Below are 18,064 nucleotides of genomic sequence, written 5' to 3' on the forward strand. Positions count from 1 at the left end.
CAGTTTCTTGACAATTATTGTGGAAATTCACGCAAAATCAAGACAAAATACTGGAGGGACTGGAAAGATGTTCAATAATATTACTTAATTTTAAGAATTCATTGATATTTTAACAGTTGGTGAAAAGGTTTTATCAATACACTCTGGCACAACCGGCCCTTTAAGAGCCTTAATGATTGTGATTCGGTCCAAAACGAAAATGAGTTTGACACCCGTGATTTAACTGAAGTATGAGCCCAATTCTTCGATTTTTTTAAAGCGTTTGTGTTTTTATTTCACACAAATCATAAATAATAGTCACAATAATGTAAGAAAATCTTTAAAAAAAAAACAATGTGTATGAAGGGTTAGATGGTTCTTTCTCCGCTGGAGTATAAATAACATCTATTCTCCGTAACAGTAAATGAAGCGTCCACTAAAAGCCTGTTTTCTGTTGTTCAGTGCAGGAACGCTGTTTACTCCTGGGAGGCTGACAAGGTGTGTGTGTCTGTGAAAAATAAAGCAACATGCATTCCCCAGCTCCTCCTCACTGCAGCTTCAGCACAGTGGATGATGTGTGCGGCTGCCAGGAACTTGTCAGGACAAGGAAGGAAACAAGAAAAAAACACGACAATGGAGAACTGAACCAACTTGGAGAGTTGGGACAAGAAATACTGGAAAATATTAAATAAAAACCTGTTAAATTTTCTGTAAATATGTTTATGGGTCGTGATCAGGAGACACCTGTGTTTTCTTTCCAGTCTGGCTGCTTTCATAAACATCCTATGATGCAGCAGCGTTGGATCTAAGAGCGCCACATGTAAACAGAGCCGTTTAAAGTTTACGCCTGAGCGCAAACGCGTCCCAGATCATGCAGATGATTCCATTAGGAACTAAAACAACTCTGAAAATTAAAAGCCAACATCTGTTGTTGGCAGCAAATTAACAGCCAGCGCGTAATCCGGTCGCTACGGCGGTAATCAGATTAGCCCAACCGACGTGTCAATCGTACCTGGCTCGTTTTAGAGTTTAGAGGTGAGCTCCTGCGGATTTCTTCTTCTATGGTGCTGATGATCACCTCCTTTACTTCTTCTACTGCCTCTCCAACCTCCAGCACCTGCAGAACCTCGTCCCCTTCCTCCATCACCGTTGGCGACAGCATCCGAAATAATCCGGTTTCTGAACTTCAGCTTGGCGCTCCAGTCGGTACTGAACCTCGGCGATTCATCCCGGAGTGTGACCTCACCGACTGTCCATCCGCTCCCCCACCCCTCGCTTCATCCGTCTTTATATAGAAACCTCTCCCATCATGCCTCAGGAGGTATTGTATGGGACGGCGCGCTCACTTGGCGCATAATGTGAGGGGCTTTGTGAAGGAAGACGCGGAGCGAGGCAGCGCAGGGAGATGAAGAGGAGTTGGGAAGGAGGGGGTGAAGAGCCAATCACAGTCTGCACTCGTCTCTCTCCTCAGCACCACTCTACGATTATTGCTTCTGACCCAGTGAGCACCGCGGCGTCTCCGTGCCGCCACGGGAAACGTCACATGCGTGTTCACGTGTGTTCATGTGTGTTCATGTGTGTGTGTGTGCTTCTGGGGAGGTAAAACACAGCCGCTCCAAACGCTCGATGCCATCACAGTCAGGTCGCAGTCTCTTGTTTTATGAACTATGTAGATTTCTCAAAGTTTCAACTCTGCTACACCAGAGTTCAGATCAGGTTACAAATACTCTAGAAACTAGAGATGCATAATTTCTGCTTGTTTTGTTTGTCACCTTTCACTAATTTCATATTTTTGTGCAAAGTTTTGTTAGAGTTCATCTTCTCCTTCTGAAACCTGATTGGATAAATGGCTCTGCTTAATAAATCAATTAAACAAATGATAAATTATAACGAGCTCATCATTTATCGTTTTTCTTCTTCAGTTTGGTCTCAACTAGCTCCATTTTTGAGGGACAATTTTGATAACAGAGACTTCATAGTTCATTTTATTTGCTGTTTCTGTTGTTTAGTTTATTTATTTTGGATATTTCAAATGTCTTCCAGTCCCAATGTTCAATGTTCATTAGAATTTAAAGTTTATTGATATTTGAGAATGTGTTCTTATATTATTATTCCATTATATTTCTGTAAAATGGTCTCAAAGCAACACTATTATCATTTGTCGCAATAACTTCTGGGACAATTTATCATCCATTAAAATCCATTAACGTGGTCCTAATGGTTGGTTTCCTCTGATATGGTATCCCATTCCGACCAAAAACCCTGAGGAGCATATTTCTTTGTGCCGCACTCTAACCGTACAATAATAGGTTGATTAATACTTCAGTACTACTGCAGCTGGCTACAACATAGAGGAAAACTAAACTTGTGTTTGAGGTAGACTGTAGAACATCGCACAAAATGTTCCTAACAGATGATCTCACGTAGATTTAAGATGGATGTAGAACGTCCCGAAACGGCAAGGTGAGTGGAGAAATTGCCAAAAAGGTGAAGTCATTCAAAGCCACCTTGACTCAATATTCCTTCCAACTCATTGAAGCATTCTCAACCAAGACAAGAGAAAGCTTGGAGACCCGATATTACGTGTGGCTACATCCGTAAACGCTCTGAAATCAGAGCCAGGCCAGACTCACCAGGAAGAAGGGGTCCCAAACATGAACGCAAGCTCTCTGCCTCTTCCACGTCCTGGACATTTCTGCGTCCGTGTCTGCGGTCTTCCAGCGTACGGAGGTGAACCTACCTGTGCGGCCGTCTGCAGAGGAGTGCAGAGCGCTCCGTGTTGCTTGTACCGTATGGTCCATGTGCAACGTTCAGCTCTAGTTGGCAAACAGCTGAGATCACAGAGCAGCTGAGGTTAATTAGCGACAATGAACTGAACCTCAGGCATGGTGGGAGGAAGGTCAGCGAGGAAGCAGAGTTGGCAATTATGGGACTCAATGGAGATCGGCGAGAAAGAAAGTAAGAGAGGATATGACTTGGATTTCATCCTTTGGAGAATGTGAGAAATCCATAAATTCAGTTGGAAGCAATTCAAAGAACACAGGCAATTCAAGCCAGATTACCCTCAAATGTTATCGCTCTGATCATCGGCACAAACAGCATCAAAGAAAATGAGTTAAATCACACGCCTTCGTACAACATCAGGGTTTCCTTCCGTGTTTTATAAGCCTGGCGTGCCATCAGGCTGTACTTGAGTCCCCGCCAGACTAAGGATTGTTTGTTTATATATTTCAGTTTTTTTAAATGTAATATGCAAGGCTTTATTGTTAGTGGATATGAATTGTTAGTAATGTCTTCCAATAACAAACAATTACCTTGTGATATTTTCGAATTTCCTGTCAATTTAAAAAAAATTTTTACTCAAAAACATGACTGTCTGCTACTTCCAGACCCATTTCTTACTCACATCATGCAACACTTCCCTACACTGCAAAAACACTAAATCTTACCACGTATTTTTGGTCTACTTTCTTGTGCAAATCTCTTAATATGCATGAAATAAAATAAAACTAACTTACAAGTAACTTTTCAGCAAGAGACAGGAGCTTGTTTTAAGTAAATAGTACTTGTTCCATTAGCAGATTATTTCCCTTATAACATGACAGTTTATAATCTGCCAATATTAAGAATATATCTTGCTGAAAGGTTACTTGTAAGTTAGTTTTCTTATTTCAAGTGTACTAAGATACGGCTCTTGAAAAAAATGAAGAGACCACTGCACTGGACCACATTGAAAAATATTGGTAGAATATTTGGTTATTCTACCAAATATAGATTTCTGAACTCTTCCTGAGTTAAAACATTAGTACTGTTGTTTCTAAATGAATATGATTGTTTTCTTTGCATTATTTGAGGTCTGAAGGCACTGCATCTCTTTTGTTATTTTGACCATTTCTCATTTTCTGCAAATAAAAACATTTTTGCTTAGAATTTCAGTGACATGCTGTCAGTAGTTCATAGAATAAAAGAACAACGTTCATTTTACTTAAACATAAACTTATAAAAAGTAAAATCAGAAGAACAAATGATTTTAAGTGGTCTCTTAGTTTTTTCCAGAGCTGTATTTGCAGTAGAAATTAAAATACTTTAGATTTTGTGTTTTTGTAGTGTAAGCTGAGGAACTGCCAGTCTGCCACTTAATGCCAAATCAAATCTCCAGTAAAAACGCAACAACAGGGCGATAGATTGACCATCAACTCATCAATAGAATCAATACGTCTGCTAGCATCCAGTCAGACTGAACAACACGTTCTGCTGCTGAGGAGTCTTTTAACAAACTCACACACATTAGCATTCAGCTTGGGGCTTTGGAGCGAATCCTGAAAACGGAGGAACCTGTTAGAACAGCTCTGTTCAAGTATATTCATCATCTCTTAACAGTATCAGATGTTTTCCCCTCATGGAGGTCCAGACGAAGGCTGCTGCTTGTTTTACACGTGATATGTTTACCGGATCGAACCGTTTTAGGAAGCGGAGAGTGTGTGACGAATGGTCAGAAGACGGAAAAGATTAATGGAGTTACATAGAGAACGAGAAGGATTGTTAAAGAAAGAGTTGAAACTTCTGTACAGGTTTACCTTAAGGCATCTAAAAAATATTATTTAGAAGAAGCAAAGGGACTAAAAAAATCCTGACCCTGATTTATATCAGAGCATAATGATGGAATAGAGTGGCCTAATTAAAATCTGGACCTACTTCCAGTTGGGAAGACTTGGAAACTGATGTGCATAGATGGTCTCTGTCCAATCGGAGGGAAATGGAGCTAATTTCCAAATTAGAACAGGCAAAAAAATTAAAGTCTACATGTAAAAAGCTGATGTAGTTATTCCCCAGAAGACTTCCAGCTTCTGGGAGAAACCAGGAGACAGTGTTTGCTTTTTCATGGGGTTTCAGTACAAATTAATGAATAAAAAAAAAACAGGAAGATATTTTATTAATATATTAAATGAGCCACAGAGGCTACATGCTGCTCTAAAGCTGAAGTTAAAACTGCCACACCTTCATTTTTTATTCATTTTGGAAGTAAAAAAATCAGATTTATCAAAAGGCACGAATTAGTTAAGGTTTCTGTGTCAATGCATGTCGTCTTAACAAATTGATTTAGTATTTTCTCTTGAGTTCAGAACCAGTTCTACTGGGGCATTGGCCCCGGTTGGTCCCCGTCTAGGACCGCCCATGCCTGGAGGAGTTTTCAAGAAAGCTGTAAAGTTTGCAGCAGCTCCTTCCAACAAATGGATGCTTTGTCAGGAAGGGGTTGAATAATTGGAGCCATTAAATTTAAAGTATATTAGTTGTGCCAGTGTATTTTAGTTGAGCTTTTTTTCCCAATATTTTCTTTTTAACCAATCTACAAGCAAATCCTCCCGAAACCTAAACACTCCTGGTGTTAAAAAAACTCACTCCCCAGCCGACACATTCCCATGCAATCCCCTCCCATCTCTGTCTGTTTAACAATTCCTGCAGCGAAACATCACAGACACAGTCATGAGAACGCTCTCTGCAGGATTGTGAGGACAGCCCTGCCTTAAGCAACGTGATGCTTTGTCAGCCGAGACTCTGATTAAGTCCCAGCAGCGAGACGCTGAGATCAGACGGACCAAAAGAGAAACATTAGCATTCTGGAGCATATGTGAGCCCCAGACGCTGCGGCGTGAATAAGACATGATGAGCAAAATAATAAACGACGTCTGCGCTGTGTGTTAAATCCTGTTATGTATTCAAATTAGACACACATTCAAAGAATCTACTATCAAGAGGAAGTGAGCCAAGTGGGTCAGTTAACCTAGTGTTTTCTCAGCAGTCCATTCATCTCAACACTTGATGGAAGCCTGCTGGGAAAATTTCTAGTTTAGTTAGGAATGCTAACATTGGTGCTAATAGTTAGCATAGGATGCTAAAAACCGATTATAATGTGAAATGTCTGAATTATTTGTTTGAAACAGTGAAACTATGTTTCAGTTTTATGTCATGTCGTTATGTTATCCCCTTATCAAAAACACACGTGGAGAGTTGCTGTGACTCTTTCATGCATGTTTGAGGAATTACATAATCGCCATGGCAACCATTCAGTTGTACAAAATGCCTGGGTGGACCTAGCCCCGCCTTCAAGACGAAGCTCCTCCTCAGAGCGGCAGTTTTCAGGTTTCAAAGCTTCCACCTCACAGAGCAGCCCTCCCCCACTCAGCTCCTTCAGACTAGCCAGCAGCAATTAGCAAACACCTGGAGGAACTGTTGACCTGATTACAGGAGCTACGTCTCAGTGGTAAAAATGTTGCTAAAGAGTTAATAGAGGAGCCATGTTGAGATGACTTCCTGAAGGTGGAGTTTCAGAGAGAGCAGGAGTTTTTAAAGAGACAGAGGTCCAATTTTCAAGTCGTAAATCAGGAAGTAAAATATCTTTTTTAAGACATATTTGACATATATATACATATATACAGCTTTTTTACAACAGTTGAAGGTAATATAGTTATTTGATTATGCTGGAAAACACATAATATTGCCCCACTAAGGAAAGATTTCTCTCACACACAGTGTGACATCACCCCTACTTCTAAACTAGATCATCAATGATCAAAAGGCCAAGGTAAATAATCTAAATGCTTTTAAATCAGACCTGGTTAAATTATTACTGTGAGGTCAAAGATTTACAAAAATTGGAAAACAGAAACTGACTAAAGTCTGAATCTTAATTTTCAAATCACCACCAATAGTCAAGTCTGTTCATGTGAAGTTTGCAATCGTTCTGAATACCATTAGTTTTTAGTTTATTATGATTTTAAACTAAAGTCTGATGAAAAGGATGGAGCTGTTCCACTTTGTGGATTTTTATTTGACACACTAAAGCATTTGTTGATTCTGGATTCAATTTTTTTTCCCTCCAAAATTAGCACAGATGACGTCATGTCTTATTTAAATGTGTGGGAGTCTGTCTGCTGACGCTGACATGCTGTTACTAATCAGACTGACTCGAAAGCAGATGTTCATCCGAAACACACCGCATGAGTCAGCAAAAGTTAGACATGAAACAACGCACCCAGCGAGCCAAGAAGGACTTCAAAAAAATAATAACAACCAATGGTGAGTCTGGAGGAGCTGCTGAGATTTTCTGCTCAGGTGGGAGAATCTGTCAGCAAACAGCCTTTATAGAAGAGTCAAGTCTTTGCTGAGGGATGATCATTTGAAGTTTGGCACAAGGTGCTGAGGTTGATGGAACCACAAATTCATGCAACTTTGCATATTTTGGCCAACATGCAAAATGCTGTATGTTGGAAATATAACGCTAAATGAATATCATCCTAAACACAACATTCTTCAATGAAACACAGTGGTGGCAGCATCATGCTTTGAGAAGGAAAAAGAATTGACAGAAAAGAGAAAAAACAGAAAGAAAGACAGAAACAGGACAATAGACAAAGAAAAAGAAGACAGAAAGGAAGAAAGGCAAGAAAAAGAGAAAAAAATAGAAAGATAAAGAATAAAGAGAAAAAAGAGAAAGACAGAAAGAAAAGGAGGAAAGAATGAAAGAACAAAAGAAAAAAATGAGCAAGAGAAAAGAAAGACAGAAACAAATGAAAGAAAGAGAAAAAAACAGAAAAAAGACAGGAAGACAATAAAAAAGAAAAACAGAAATAAAAGACAGAATGAAAGACAAAGGAAAAGAAAGGAGGAGAGCGAGAAATGAGCAAAGAGACACAGAAAGAAAAGAGAAATGCAAAGAAAGAAATAAAGAGAAAGGATGACAAAACAACAGAGAAAAAGACTAGTAAAGACAGAAAGAAAGAAAGAATCCTACCGAGAAAGATATGAAATTAAGATAATTACATTTCAGACATTTAATCTCAGAAAGAATTTAATTTCAATGAACAAAAGGAAGGATTTCTTTCCATGAGGTTATGAAGGCCAAACTACTTCAGAAACATCCCTGGATCTGAACGTCTGGTTATTTTTGCCAAATGAGAGGAAAGTTTAGAAAAACATCACATCAGGAGCAATTATCACTAAAACATCAGTGTAACTGATCTAAGATTCAGGATTAGAGGATTATTATTCAGCAGCAACAAAACTGGGTCAGCTTAAACTCTGACTGAACTGGAATAGAAACACGATTCTGATTTATAAAAGCTTTTTTCCCCCTATCCATCATACCTGAATGTGTCTAAGCAGCAGCGCTTGCTTTAAAGGTTGAAAACAGGACAGACTAGCAGCTGAGGTTTGCAGAGCTGCTGTTGTTGGACTGAGGTTGTTTGTAGCCCTGCAGTGAAACCTCCGCAGTCGCGTCTCAACACGCCGGCCGAGGCGCTGCTCTCTGATCCACCTGTCAGCTGGCTTTTATCTCAGTCCAAGCAACACAATCGGATCCAGATTTTAAGTTTAAACACGAGCAGGTAGTTACAATCTGCCAATCCCAAACATCCAGAATCCTACCTTAAACGTGTCCTTTACCAAATAATCCATCACATAATCCATCATTTGCGTCTGCAGACGTCCGAGTCCGCATGATTTCAGGGTTTTTCTATTAGACTGATGGTAAAAAGCTGCAGCTTCGGCTTCAGCTTGGCCGGGTCCATTCTACAGGGGTTCTAACCTGGTGTCACACTGACCCGGTTCCTGCAGACAAACCCAGAATCTGCTGAGTCCACAAACAGGATCAAGCAGAGCTCTGCTATCAGCCGAGGCGGCGTTCTGCCTCCGGATCCCGTTTGTCTGCTCCAGGCTTCCTGTTGGGTTCACCGGAAAGTGGACCGGCCCGACGCACCAGATGGCCCGTCGCAGCCCGACTCTCCAGCTCATTTAACTGATAAATCTCCTCAAATCCCCTCCACATCAGAGCGGCCGGCTCATGCAACTTACAGCGGCCGGCGGGTGAACGGCGCCGTCTTACCTGGACCTTTTCGCCCCGCAACGAGGAGTCGCCCAGCAGCGGCTCGGCGGGCAGCGTGTTGATGGTGACGGACTTCTCCGAACGACTGTCTTTGCTGCGCGACTTGTGCCGGTCCCGACTTCGCTCCCTGGAAGAAGAAAAACAAAAGAATCATGTTGGGCCCCATCATTCCTCTGGTTTCACTCCATCTGTGTGACCTGTAATCCTGATGAGGAAAAATAAGAACGTGAGAAGGAAAGTAGATGCTAACAACAATGAGAGAAAATCAGAATTTATGCATTTTGTGTTGGAAAACCCGAGTTGAGCCAATGCAGTACTGTGCCTCACCACTAGGGGCGCTGTTTCACACATGTACTTGTTTATTTACACATTGACGTTCCAGTCTGTTTCATATATTTAATGAATGTGTGTGACATATTTAGTCTTTCTGTGCAGTGAAAATGCGGCAGAAAGTACCGTGCCTCACTGATAGGGGGCAGTGCTGAGCCCCAAAGACACAATAAGCAACAAATGCTCTTCTTCTACACATTTAAAAAGTACAGATGGAACAAAACCGTTCAAGGCTGCTCTCTTTGGCTGCCAGATTTTAGAATCTGGCAGAAAATGAAAGAAAATGACCGTATTAAATATTATTGTATGTTTCTTCCTATTAGAAGCTTTAATTAGTTATAATTAAAATAGAGTTTCTGGTGGAGTCTGTGCCTCTCCAGTCATTAATCCAGTGTAGACTGTGAATGGCAGGTAACCTGATCCCCACGTGGCCCGATTCTCCCACTCACTTGTTCCATTAGCGGAGGAAAGCTTCGCTAATCCCTCGTCTGTTTCCTCCACCTGGAGGCTCTAAGGTAAAGCAAGCTGCAGCGCAGAAGGACAGTATATGCTCCTCGTCTCATTACAACCACAGATCTTAATGGATTTACTGGGATTTTATGTGACTGACCAACTAAACCACCAAATATAAGAAGAGGATTACAGTGAAGCACGGAAGTGGCCGTATGATGCTGGGGGGAGGCTTTTCTTCATCAGATTTAATGGGAAAATGAAGTTAAATGCAAGAAAAATTGCTAAAGCTACGCTCACCCAGCATGATTTTTTTGGTGACAAATTCGGATCTTTTCACCGAATAAAAAAAAAAAAAAAGAAATTTGCACCACTGTCCTGATGTGGTACAATCTGAACAGGCATGTCGCATTTTATCCGACTTTTACATTACTGACCTGAGACATGCTAGACGCTGTACATTTTAATTTTCAGCAAAACACACTGGAAGACATTTTAAATATCTAAAATAAAACACAACCAAAAAATAAAAGATAAAATCCACAAACTACCAAAACCATAAATAAAATGGGTTATGATCTCTTGCCTACTGTCAAAAAGGAAATTACTGAGCTAGTTTTAATTTATCATGCGATTAATTGCTTATAAACAGCAGCTGCAAAAACTATACTTCTGAAAACTGAAATCATGTCACTGCTGGTTCTGATTTCTCTACAGAAGTTGCAGAAAAATGCAAGTCAAACTTTGCTACTAAAAGAAGTTGAGCTTTCGTTTTTCTTAGTTTCCTCCATCTTTACTTTAAAACTTTAACATCGATTCATCGACGATTTTGTCAGTCTATTCCTACAACAGAAATTGTAAAAGACGACGAAAAAAAAACAATTATAAATAAAAACAAGTATATAAATAGGATACTATGAGTGTTGGGTAAATCATAATAAATATAATTATATAAGTGATTATGTAAACATTGCGCCGCTGTGTGACGTTTATGTTTTTTTTTTTCTACTGTGGCCTTGAGGCTCAAACCACTTCAACAAATCAATAAATCTACAAATTGCAAAAACACAATAACATTTAGCGTAGTTAATATTTGTGGAAGTGGTTTGCACCTCAGGGCCACCGTACTTTGGGGTCGTAACAGAAGTCTGATTGTGTTTGCATTTAATTATTGTAGTAATTTAAACAATCACAAAAAATAAAAGAAGAAAAATTGGATTTGAACAAAGAAAAAAAGAAAAAAATCAGAAGAGCATCAAGTCAGCCTATGAAAGCCTGTGCAGCCATTACTGTGGTCAAAGTTGAGAAACCCATTAAAATAATCAGATCTGCTGCCTGTAAACAGCAACCATCAATAAAAACCTCTGACGGAGTCTCCAAAGCGCAGAGGATATCCTGGCTGCAGGGGAGAGCGGAGGAAGTCGGGTGATTGACAGCAGTGGAAATACAACAGTTCACCAGAGCCGCTCTGGATGTGACTACAGGGCGTTTCCAGCCTCTCTTCCTGCACTTCCTTTTGAATACGCTCCTGGTTTCCTACAGAAAGTCTCAGCCGCTGTTACACGTTCACACAGAAAGAAAGAAAAAGGGAGTAGAGTTTGAATAGCCTGCAGCTGCAGACTGACATGTTCTTATCATACAAATCCAGCAGATTAGGACGGTGATGGAAGCCTTTAAATACGTTACCACCGTCATTATTACTTTAAATATTATTACAACTGCCCTAATCACTGTGGTGATGGTTATTCTGGAGGGAGAGATCATCAGTCAAACTCTGGCACTGATTATGCTGATTAATTGGAGCGGAGCGCAGTGGAAGAAGCAGCAGCAGCGCTCGCTGAAGACTTCAAAGACTTTATGAAAATCAGGAGAAACGCTGGGGAACATCAGGAAGCAGCTACAGAGGAGAAGCAGGGAGGAGGAAGTGACAAAAGACACTTCAAAATACCCGAGTCAGAGGATTCAACTGCAAGTGATCGTGGCGCAAAATAAAAGCCGCCACACCTTCAGAATGAAGCTTTTCTTTAATAAAAAACTTCATATACACATGCAGCCTATATTTGCGCATTTATAGCTAAACTAACACAAATTAGCTACTGCTGCTTTAGCTAATCTAACACTGCTGTGGTAGGCTAGCTAATTTAAGCACCTGCTCTACTGATGACCTGTCACAGTTGGTGTATTTAAGTCGCCTTTCTTTTATTTTGGAACTGAACTGACACGCACCAAATTCCACAGCACATCTACATGTTAAGGTTGTCATAGTCAAGCTAGCATGACTGAGCTACTTCCCTCCCCCTCACTGTTTTTTTCTGAATTAAAACTTTTTCCTGACCTTGTTATTTAGTTGTTGTAGTGTTGACAGTTAGTAGCAAAGCACTGTGTCCCTTTTTCATTTATATATCAGGTGTACATGATCTGTTGACAACTTAACAGCTACAACCAATGCTAGTCATTGTTAGCGAGCAGCTTCTTGCCTCCAGCAGGAATATGGAGGCAGGATCTTGTGCACGTGTAACATCGCTCTGCAACGGGTCTATAGTTTGGCCTTCAAGCGTAATGATTTGAACAGCAGGACACAGCTTAACGTCAGGTAATTTTTCCACTGAGAGTCATTTTTGGAATGCATTTTCAGATGGGTGTATTAAAATGACTCAACTGATAAAAAAGCCCACCACCACGGTTTAAAAACACCCTGTTCTACCTAAGCAATCTGCCACACCTTCACCTTCTCCACTGCCCATATTCATCTCTTCTACAAGATCACCTCTCCACCTTTCCCACAGCCTCATCAGCAAGCAGCTGGCTGCTTTGGTTTGCTACCATGCCGAGCTCTGGTTTGATTAATGGATTCTGACTTTTCGGCGTGGATCCCGGAAATGACTGTGACTTCTTGGAAAGGCTAACGTGGAAGAATTAGAGAAGGGGCTTTGTGAGAGCTGGAAAAATCTGGCAAACTGGGGAAGAAGCATCACTTCCTCCACAATCAGAGGCCGACTCCTGAAATAGCGCGGCCAACCGGGATGACATGCCAGACTCTGTGTGGACCAAAATGTCCATCTCTTCTTCTCTGGCATTGCAACTGAGACACCTGTGAGCCAGAACCGGAGGGCAACACAATCATCTAAACTCATACATAAACCTGAATGGAAAACTTTGGAAATGATGGCACTCTCTCGCTCTTCTTTTTTTTATAAAAAATATTGAGTAAAACAACATTTAATTTTGTCTAATACCATCGTCACAATCATCATCAAATATATTGATTGATGTTCCAGTTATTATGAATCAAAGTCAGCTCTAAACAGGGGGGATTTACCCTTAATTCACATGAGCTCAGTGTTTCCTGTAACTTTGTTCCAGATTTGTGGTGCATAGAAGCTGAATGCTGTTTCACCACGTTTGGTTCTTCAGTGTAGGGACTTTAGAAATGGAATGATGTGCTCTATTGTCCTGGTTTTAGTCAGAACGCCAGCAGCAGCATCTGGATCTGATTGATTTTTTAACCAGACCTGTGAAGACACTGTTACAGTAATCAAGGTAGCTAAAGATAAATACATGGATGTGTTTTTTTGTGCTTAGAAATTAAGTCTTTTAATCCTAGAAATGTTCTTCAGGTGGTAGAAGACCGACTTTGTAACTGTCTTTATGTGTCCCTGAAGGTTCAGGTCAGATTTGAGACCTGATCTTTAGTTTCCAGCTGATTGTAGATCGTTCCTTCAATTTTTTTTCTCTTCTGATTTGTACTAAGCATCTGTTCAGTGTTTGGATGTAGAGCTGTGTATCATCTGCGTAGTTATGGTAACTAATCTTATTTCTTGCTATAACCAGAACTTGAAGGAGCATGTAGATATAAAGGATGCCAGGATTGAACCTTGTGGAACCCCACATGTGACTTATCTGATCAGATGAGACGTTCCTAGTCCCTGCTCTTTAGATATTGTCTTTAGTTAGAAGTAAAAGGTTTAAACTTCCAGAGAGTGGTTAATTCAATTTGCTTCCAAACTAAAAATCAACCAACTGAAACATTTAGCTTTTAAAAACCGGGTCTCCTCAGCCTGCATGTGGCTTTACAGCTGCAGATGCATAAATCAGCCCCAGCTTCCCGGCTCCATCTCAACACTGAGTGCTGCTCTGTAAATTGGACTAATACTAATGAAATGAACTAATTTTCCACATGAGCAGCTGCTAATATGAGATGTTCGACTAACCAATCATTTAAACATTCACTACTGAAGGAGGGAAGGACTCCAAAAGCAAAAACCTAAATTAGCTTTGCAGCTTTTTTACTGCTCCAAATAAAAGGCTGTGGTTGTAAAAAGAAGAAATAAAGAAAAACTTTAACATCCAAAGGTACCAAAGAGAGAAAAGAGACAAAGCAGCTCATATTTGTCAGGATTTGGCATCAGAGTAATTAGACAGCAGCGATCTGGCGTGTAAAGAGATTACCTTCAGAAGAGCTATCAAAGGAAACAATCTAGGGTTTTCTTTATGAAATCAGGGGACAGCCGGTAGTTTTGGCACCGGGAGGAAGAACAGAGGAGAGCGATGGAGCCTGGATGCGGGGCCCATATGCTGCTTTTCCAATTTTCAGGTGAGAGTAAGGCCACGTTTGGAGGAAAACTTTATTTGGGGAGTGATACGCCAGCAACGAAGTTATTACGTCCACTAAAACTAACCCAATAATGAAAACTGAAATTTCAGCTTCTACGCACCCCAAATCTGAAAACTGCAAATCAGCCGAAACACTGACTTCCTTTAAATCCAGACTCAAAACCCACCTGTTTAGATTTGCTTTTGAAACATGAATATTAGTATTTTTCTGTGTTTTTATGATTTGATTGATTGGAAAGTGACCACAAAGTAAAACTAAACTATAATGAAAAACCCCAAACCACTACAACCCAAGCCGCCCTGCACTCTGTGCTGAACGGGGCGGGAGGAAGAGGAGGAAGAGGAGCTGCAGACGACATGAGAGGCAACAGGTGGCAGCAGGAGAGGGAGAGAAGCAGGGCGGCATGTGACAGACAATCCGGCAGCGCCGTCAGTCAGTGAGGCCTCCTCAGCACCTGTCCTCCCTGACCCCCCCCACCAAACCTGTCAACCACGTCCATTTGGGTTCTGACAGACTGATGTCCCCCATGGGATTATGGGTCTGCAGAGACGTGAGAGAGGAGGAGAAGTAGAAACTCTGGCTGATTGATCATCAAGGAACTTCTTGGTTTTATCTCTGATTCTTGACTGGTTGGTCCGATTAGTTACTGCACTGCAAAAACACTCAATCTTTGCCTTAGTACACTTGAAATAAGATAAAACTGACTTACAAGTAACTTTCCAGCAAGATATAGGAGTCTGTTATAAGTAAATAACTTCTTAATAATTAAGAAAAACTACTAGTTCCTTTAACAGGCTATTTCTCCAATAACATGGGGAATATGTCTTGTTAAAAGTGAAATAATCTGCCAATGGAACAAGAATTTTATTGAGTTAAAAGAAGCTCATATATCTTGTAAGTCAGTTTTGCAAAACAGCAACGCTGAGTTTCTGAGAAAAAGGAGAGAAGATAAAGAACCAAAGGACTATATGAAGAGCTGAAATAAAGACGACGACAAAAGTGAGGAAAGAACGAAGGAACAACAAAGTCTGCAAATATAAACATTTTTCCATAAACTGTTTTGTTTTCCATTAACCAGACCGGGAAACTGCAAACCAAATTCCAGACTTTTCCAGGAGGAACCTGGTGGTTGTTTTATGTCCCAAACATCAACGTGGCTGATGGGTTTTTTTCCCCCTCATCAATAATAAATAATCACTTGTCAACAACATCAGCGCCAAATCAAAGCTGGGACTCACCAGTCCCAGCTTCTCTGGAGGTAAATAATTAACCAGCAGGATTTAGTCTTACCCGTGCCTGTGCGATCCCCGGGAGCGCCCGGAGTAATGGGAATAGCCGGAGTAGGTGGACTCCGTATCCATGGCAACGGAGGCCGGCCGGCTCCAGGCAACGCGGAGGCCGCTCCGCTCGACCGCTGGCAGACGCGGCGGAAACCGGCGGGCTCGTCTCGTTAAGCTCCGAGGCGATTGATCGGCCCGCTCAGGAGGCCGGCGGCGGCTGAGAGCTGGCGGCGGTCAGGCTGGAAAGCGACCCTGCGGGCGCCCGGTGCGGAAACATCAACCTGCAGAGAGGGAAAACCAGGATGAGGGAAATTTCAATTCACAACGCGAAAAGAATCCGTCAGAGACTAAGGGAGGCGAGGAGGAGGAAACGGCGTCCGACGGGAGTAAAGATGAAATCAAGCATTCGACTCACATCCGTCCACATCATGCCTGTTTATTCCCCCTCATGCAAAACGCTCAGATGTTGCTCTGCAGCTGCATTGTCAATCAGCGTTTCCTGTTCTGACAGAAATGTTACAGCAGCTCTAAACAGGTTCCCCTCCAGCTGAGCACTTCAGATAAAATAAACACTTCAGTCCTGAAGAGAAAAGAAAAGTTCCTCCAATTCATGTAAACGAAGACGATCAGGATAAATGGAGAACTGTACGCAACATCTAAGCCACAACTTCACTGCAGCAACTCTATCAAGTCTATATTCTAGATATGAAGCACCCGTTGTTTTCTGCGCTGTTCTTCCCCGTTCATCTGGAACCACATCAGTGGTTGCACACCGCAGCAGCCTGCATTCGTTGACTGTCTTGTTGACTAACATCAACCACCATCATCAATCTGCAACGACAGCTGGACAGGGCAACTCCTGTCCAGTTGGCTGAACCAAGAACTACCAACGGAAACGACACAAAAACCTCTGAAGACAAGAGGCGACACAAAATGCAAACAAAAATGCTGTGGTGTCCAAATTTAGCAGTTGTAAGATTTCCCTTTTGTCTTTGGTAAAACACCACGACCCATTCCTCCTGCTAGCGCTGAACTCTCAAATTAGTTTTGGTTCTGTTGACCCAGAATGTCCTGCATTGTAGTTAACTTCCTGCTTTTGGAGCGGCCTCCGGTCCGCTTGAATTCACATATATGCATTCGAACCGCTCCAGAGTTCACTTTAATCAAACCGAAACCGAGTTTTCACATCAGTTAGATTGTGAATTCATTCGTCCACAAACAAACAAGACTTTGTTGACAAACAGACGAGAGTTCGACTGATGTGAAGGCGTCCGATGAGTAAAAGCTGAATCAGTACTAAGATACCAAACAATTTAAATCAACTTATCCAACACTGGAAAGAAACATTCAGGAAAAATTATGCCAGAACCTTTGTTGTAGCAACAAAACACGTATCCAAATCATCTAAATCTCTAGCAAGTCAATACCTAGAAAGCAGGATCTCCAGAAGCCCCACCCAAGCTTTAGACAACTCAGACTCAAAGCAAAACCTTAAATCTGTTTGACATAGTGTTCAAAACTACGTTAAGGTTGGTACAACAGGTTGGTAATTGAGTGCTCTGGTTTTGGTGCAATCAGAGGAAGTGGGTAAGCATGATTTGTAAATCACTAAGATCAGCATGAGAGCTGGGAAGAGCTGTTCGAGTGGCGCGTTTGGCTCAGGGTCAAATTTAACTGCATATTTCTGAGGGATGGCAAAGCATGAGTCACAGATACCTTGAGGCATGCTTTGATGTAGTGAGGGCGCGGGACGCACATGCACACACATAATCACAGCCTCTCACTGCACTGAGGTAGTTAAAACCCAACCAAAATAAGAACCGAATGTAGTTTCTGCAGAGATACGCCTTCCTTCGGCTGCACCCTGGAGTTAGCCCCACGATTAGTCCCAAAAACAAACCTTAATCGGTCAGTAGAGGTTGCATGGGTTAGGATTCTGATATTTGAGTCACTCTGTGTGCGTCACTCTCATGGTTGTCACAGGCCTTTGAGGGTACTGGGATCCTCGTACTTGTAAATCATTTTAACTACCTGATTCATGCTCACATGTTTAAAAATCCATCCTTAACTGGTTCTTAGCAGGAAGTTTCACTGGGATCCCAGAGAGTCCTGCTCAGAGCTCCGTACACTTCAAGATCAGTTTGGGCTCAGGGTGGGAGAAAAGGATCGGTCAAAAGAAATTATCTGGTTGTGATCTTAAGTTACTGGTAATTGGTCTGAATTTAGATATTCTCTCTCCAGTCATGCACTAGGTTTTGTCTAGTTTCAGTGCAAATACCTTAATACACTTTGAATAAGACAAAACTAACTTACAAGTAACTTTTCAACAAAGTTTAAGAAGCTTGTCTTAAATCAATAAATCTTTACAAATGTTGAAAAAGTACTAATACTCGTGAAATAATCTGACAGTAGAACTAGAACTTTAAAAAAAAAACAATATTAGGGAATTATTTACTTAAAACAAGCTCTATATCTTGCTGAAAAGTTGCTTTGTCTTATTTCAAGGGTACTAAGATATTTTTACTAGAT

The 18,064-nt window shown here is 41.2% G+C and overlaps 1 protein-coding gene across 1 annotated transcript in view; it reads right to left on the reverse strand.

The window, feature by feature from the left end:
- Positions 1–18,064, reverse strand: part of LOC106930351 (vang-like protein 1) — a 39,173-nt gene that overhangs the window by 15,109 nt on the left and 6,000 nt on the right. Inside the window, exons 2-3 of the mRNA XM_015007821.2 lie at positions 15,546–15,816; positions 8,861–8,987 (exon numbers count right to left, since the gene is read on the reverse strand). Of these exons, the coding sequence (XP_014863307.1) occupies positions 8,861–8,987; positions 15,546–15,616 (198 nt within the window). The 5' untranslated portion in view covers positions 15,617–15,816. The remainder of the gene's footprint in view (positions 1–8,860; positions 8,988–15,545; positions 15,817–18,064) is intronic.

Source organism: Poecilia mexicana, unplaced genomic scaffold (assembly GCF_051168715.1).
Source record: "Poecilia mexicana isolate PSO_F unplaced genomic scaffold, ASM5116871v1 scaffold_2, whole genome shotgun sequence".
NCBI classification, from domain to species: Eukaryota; Metazoa; Chordata; class Actinopteri; order Cyprinodontiformes; family Poeciliidae; genus Poecilia; species Poecilia mexicana.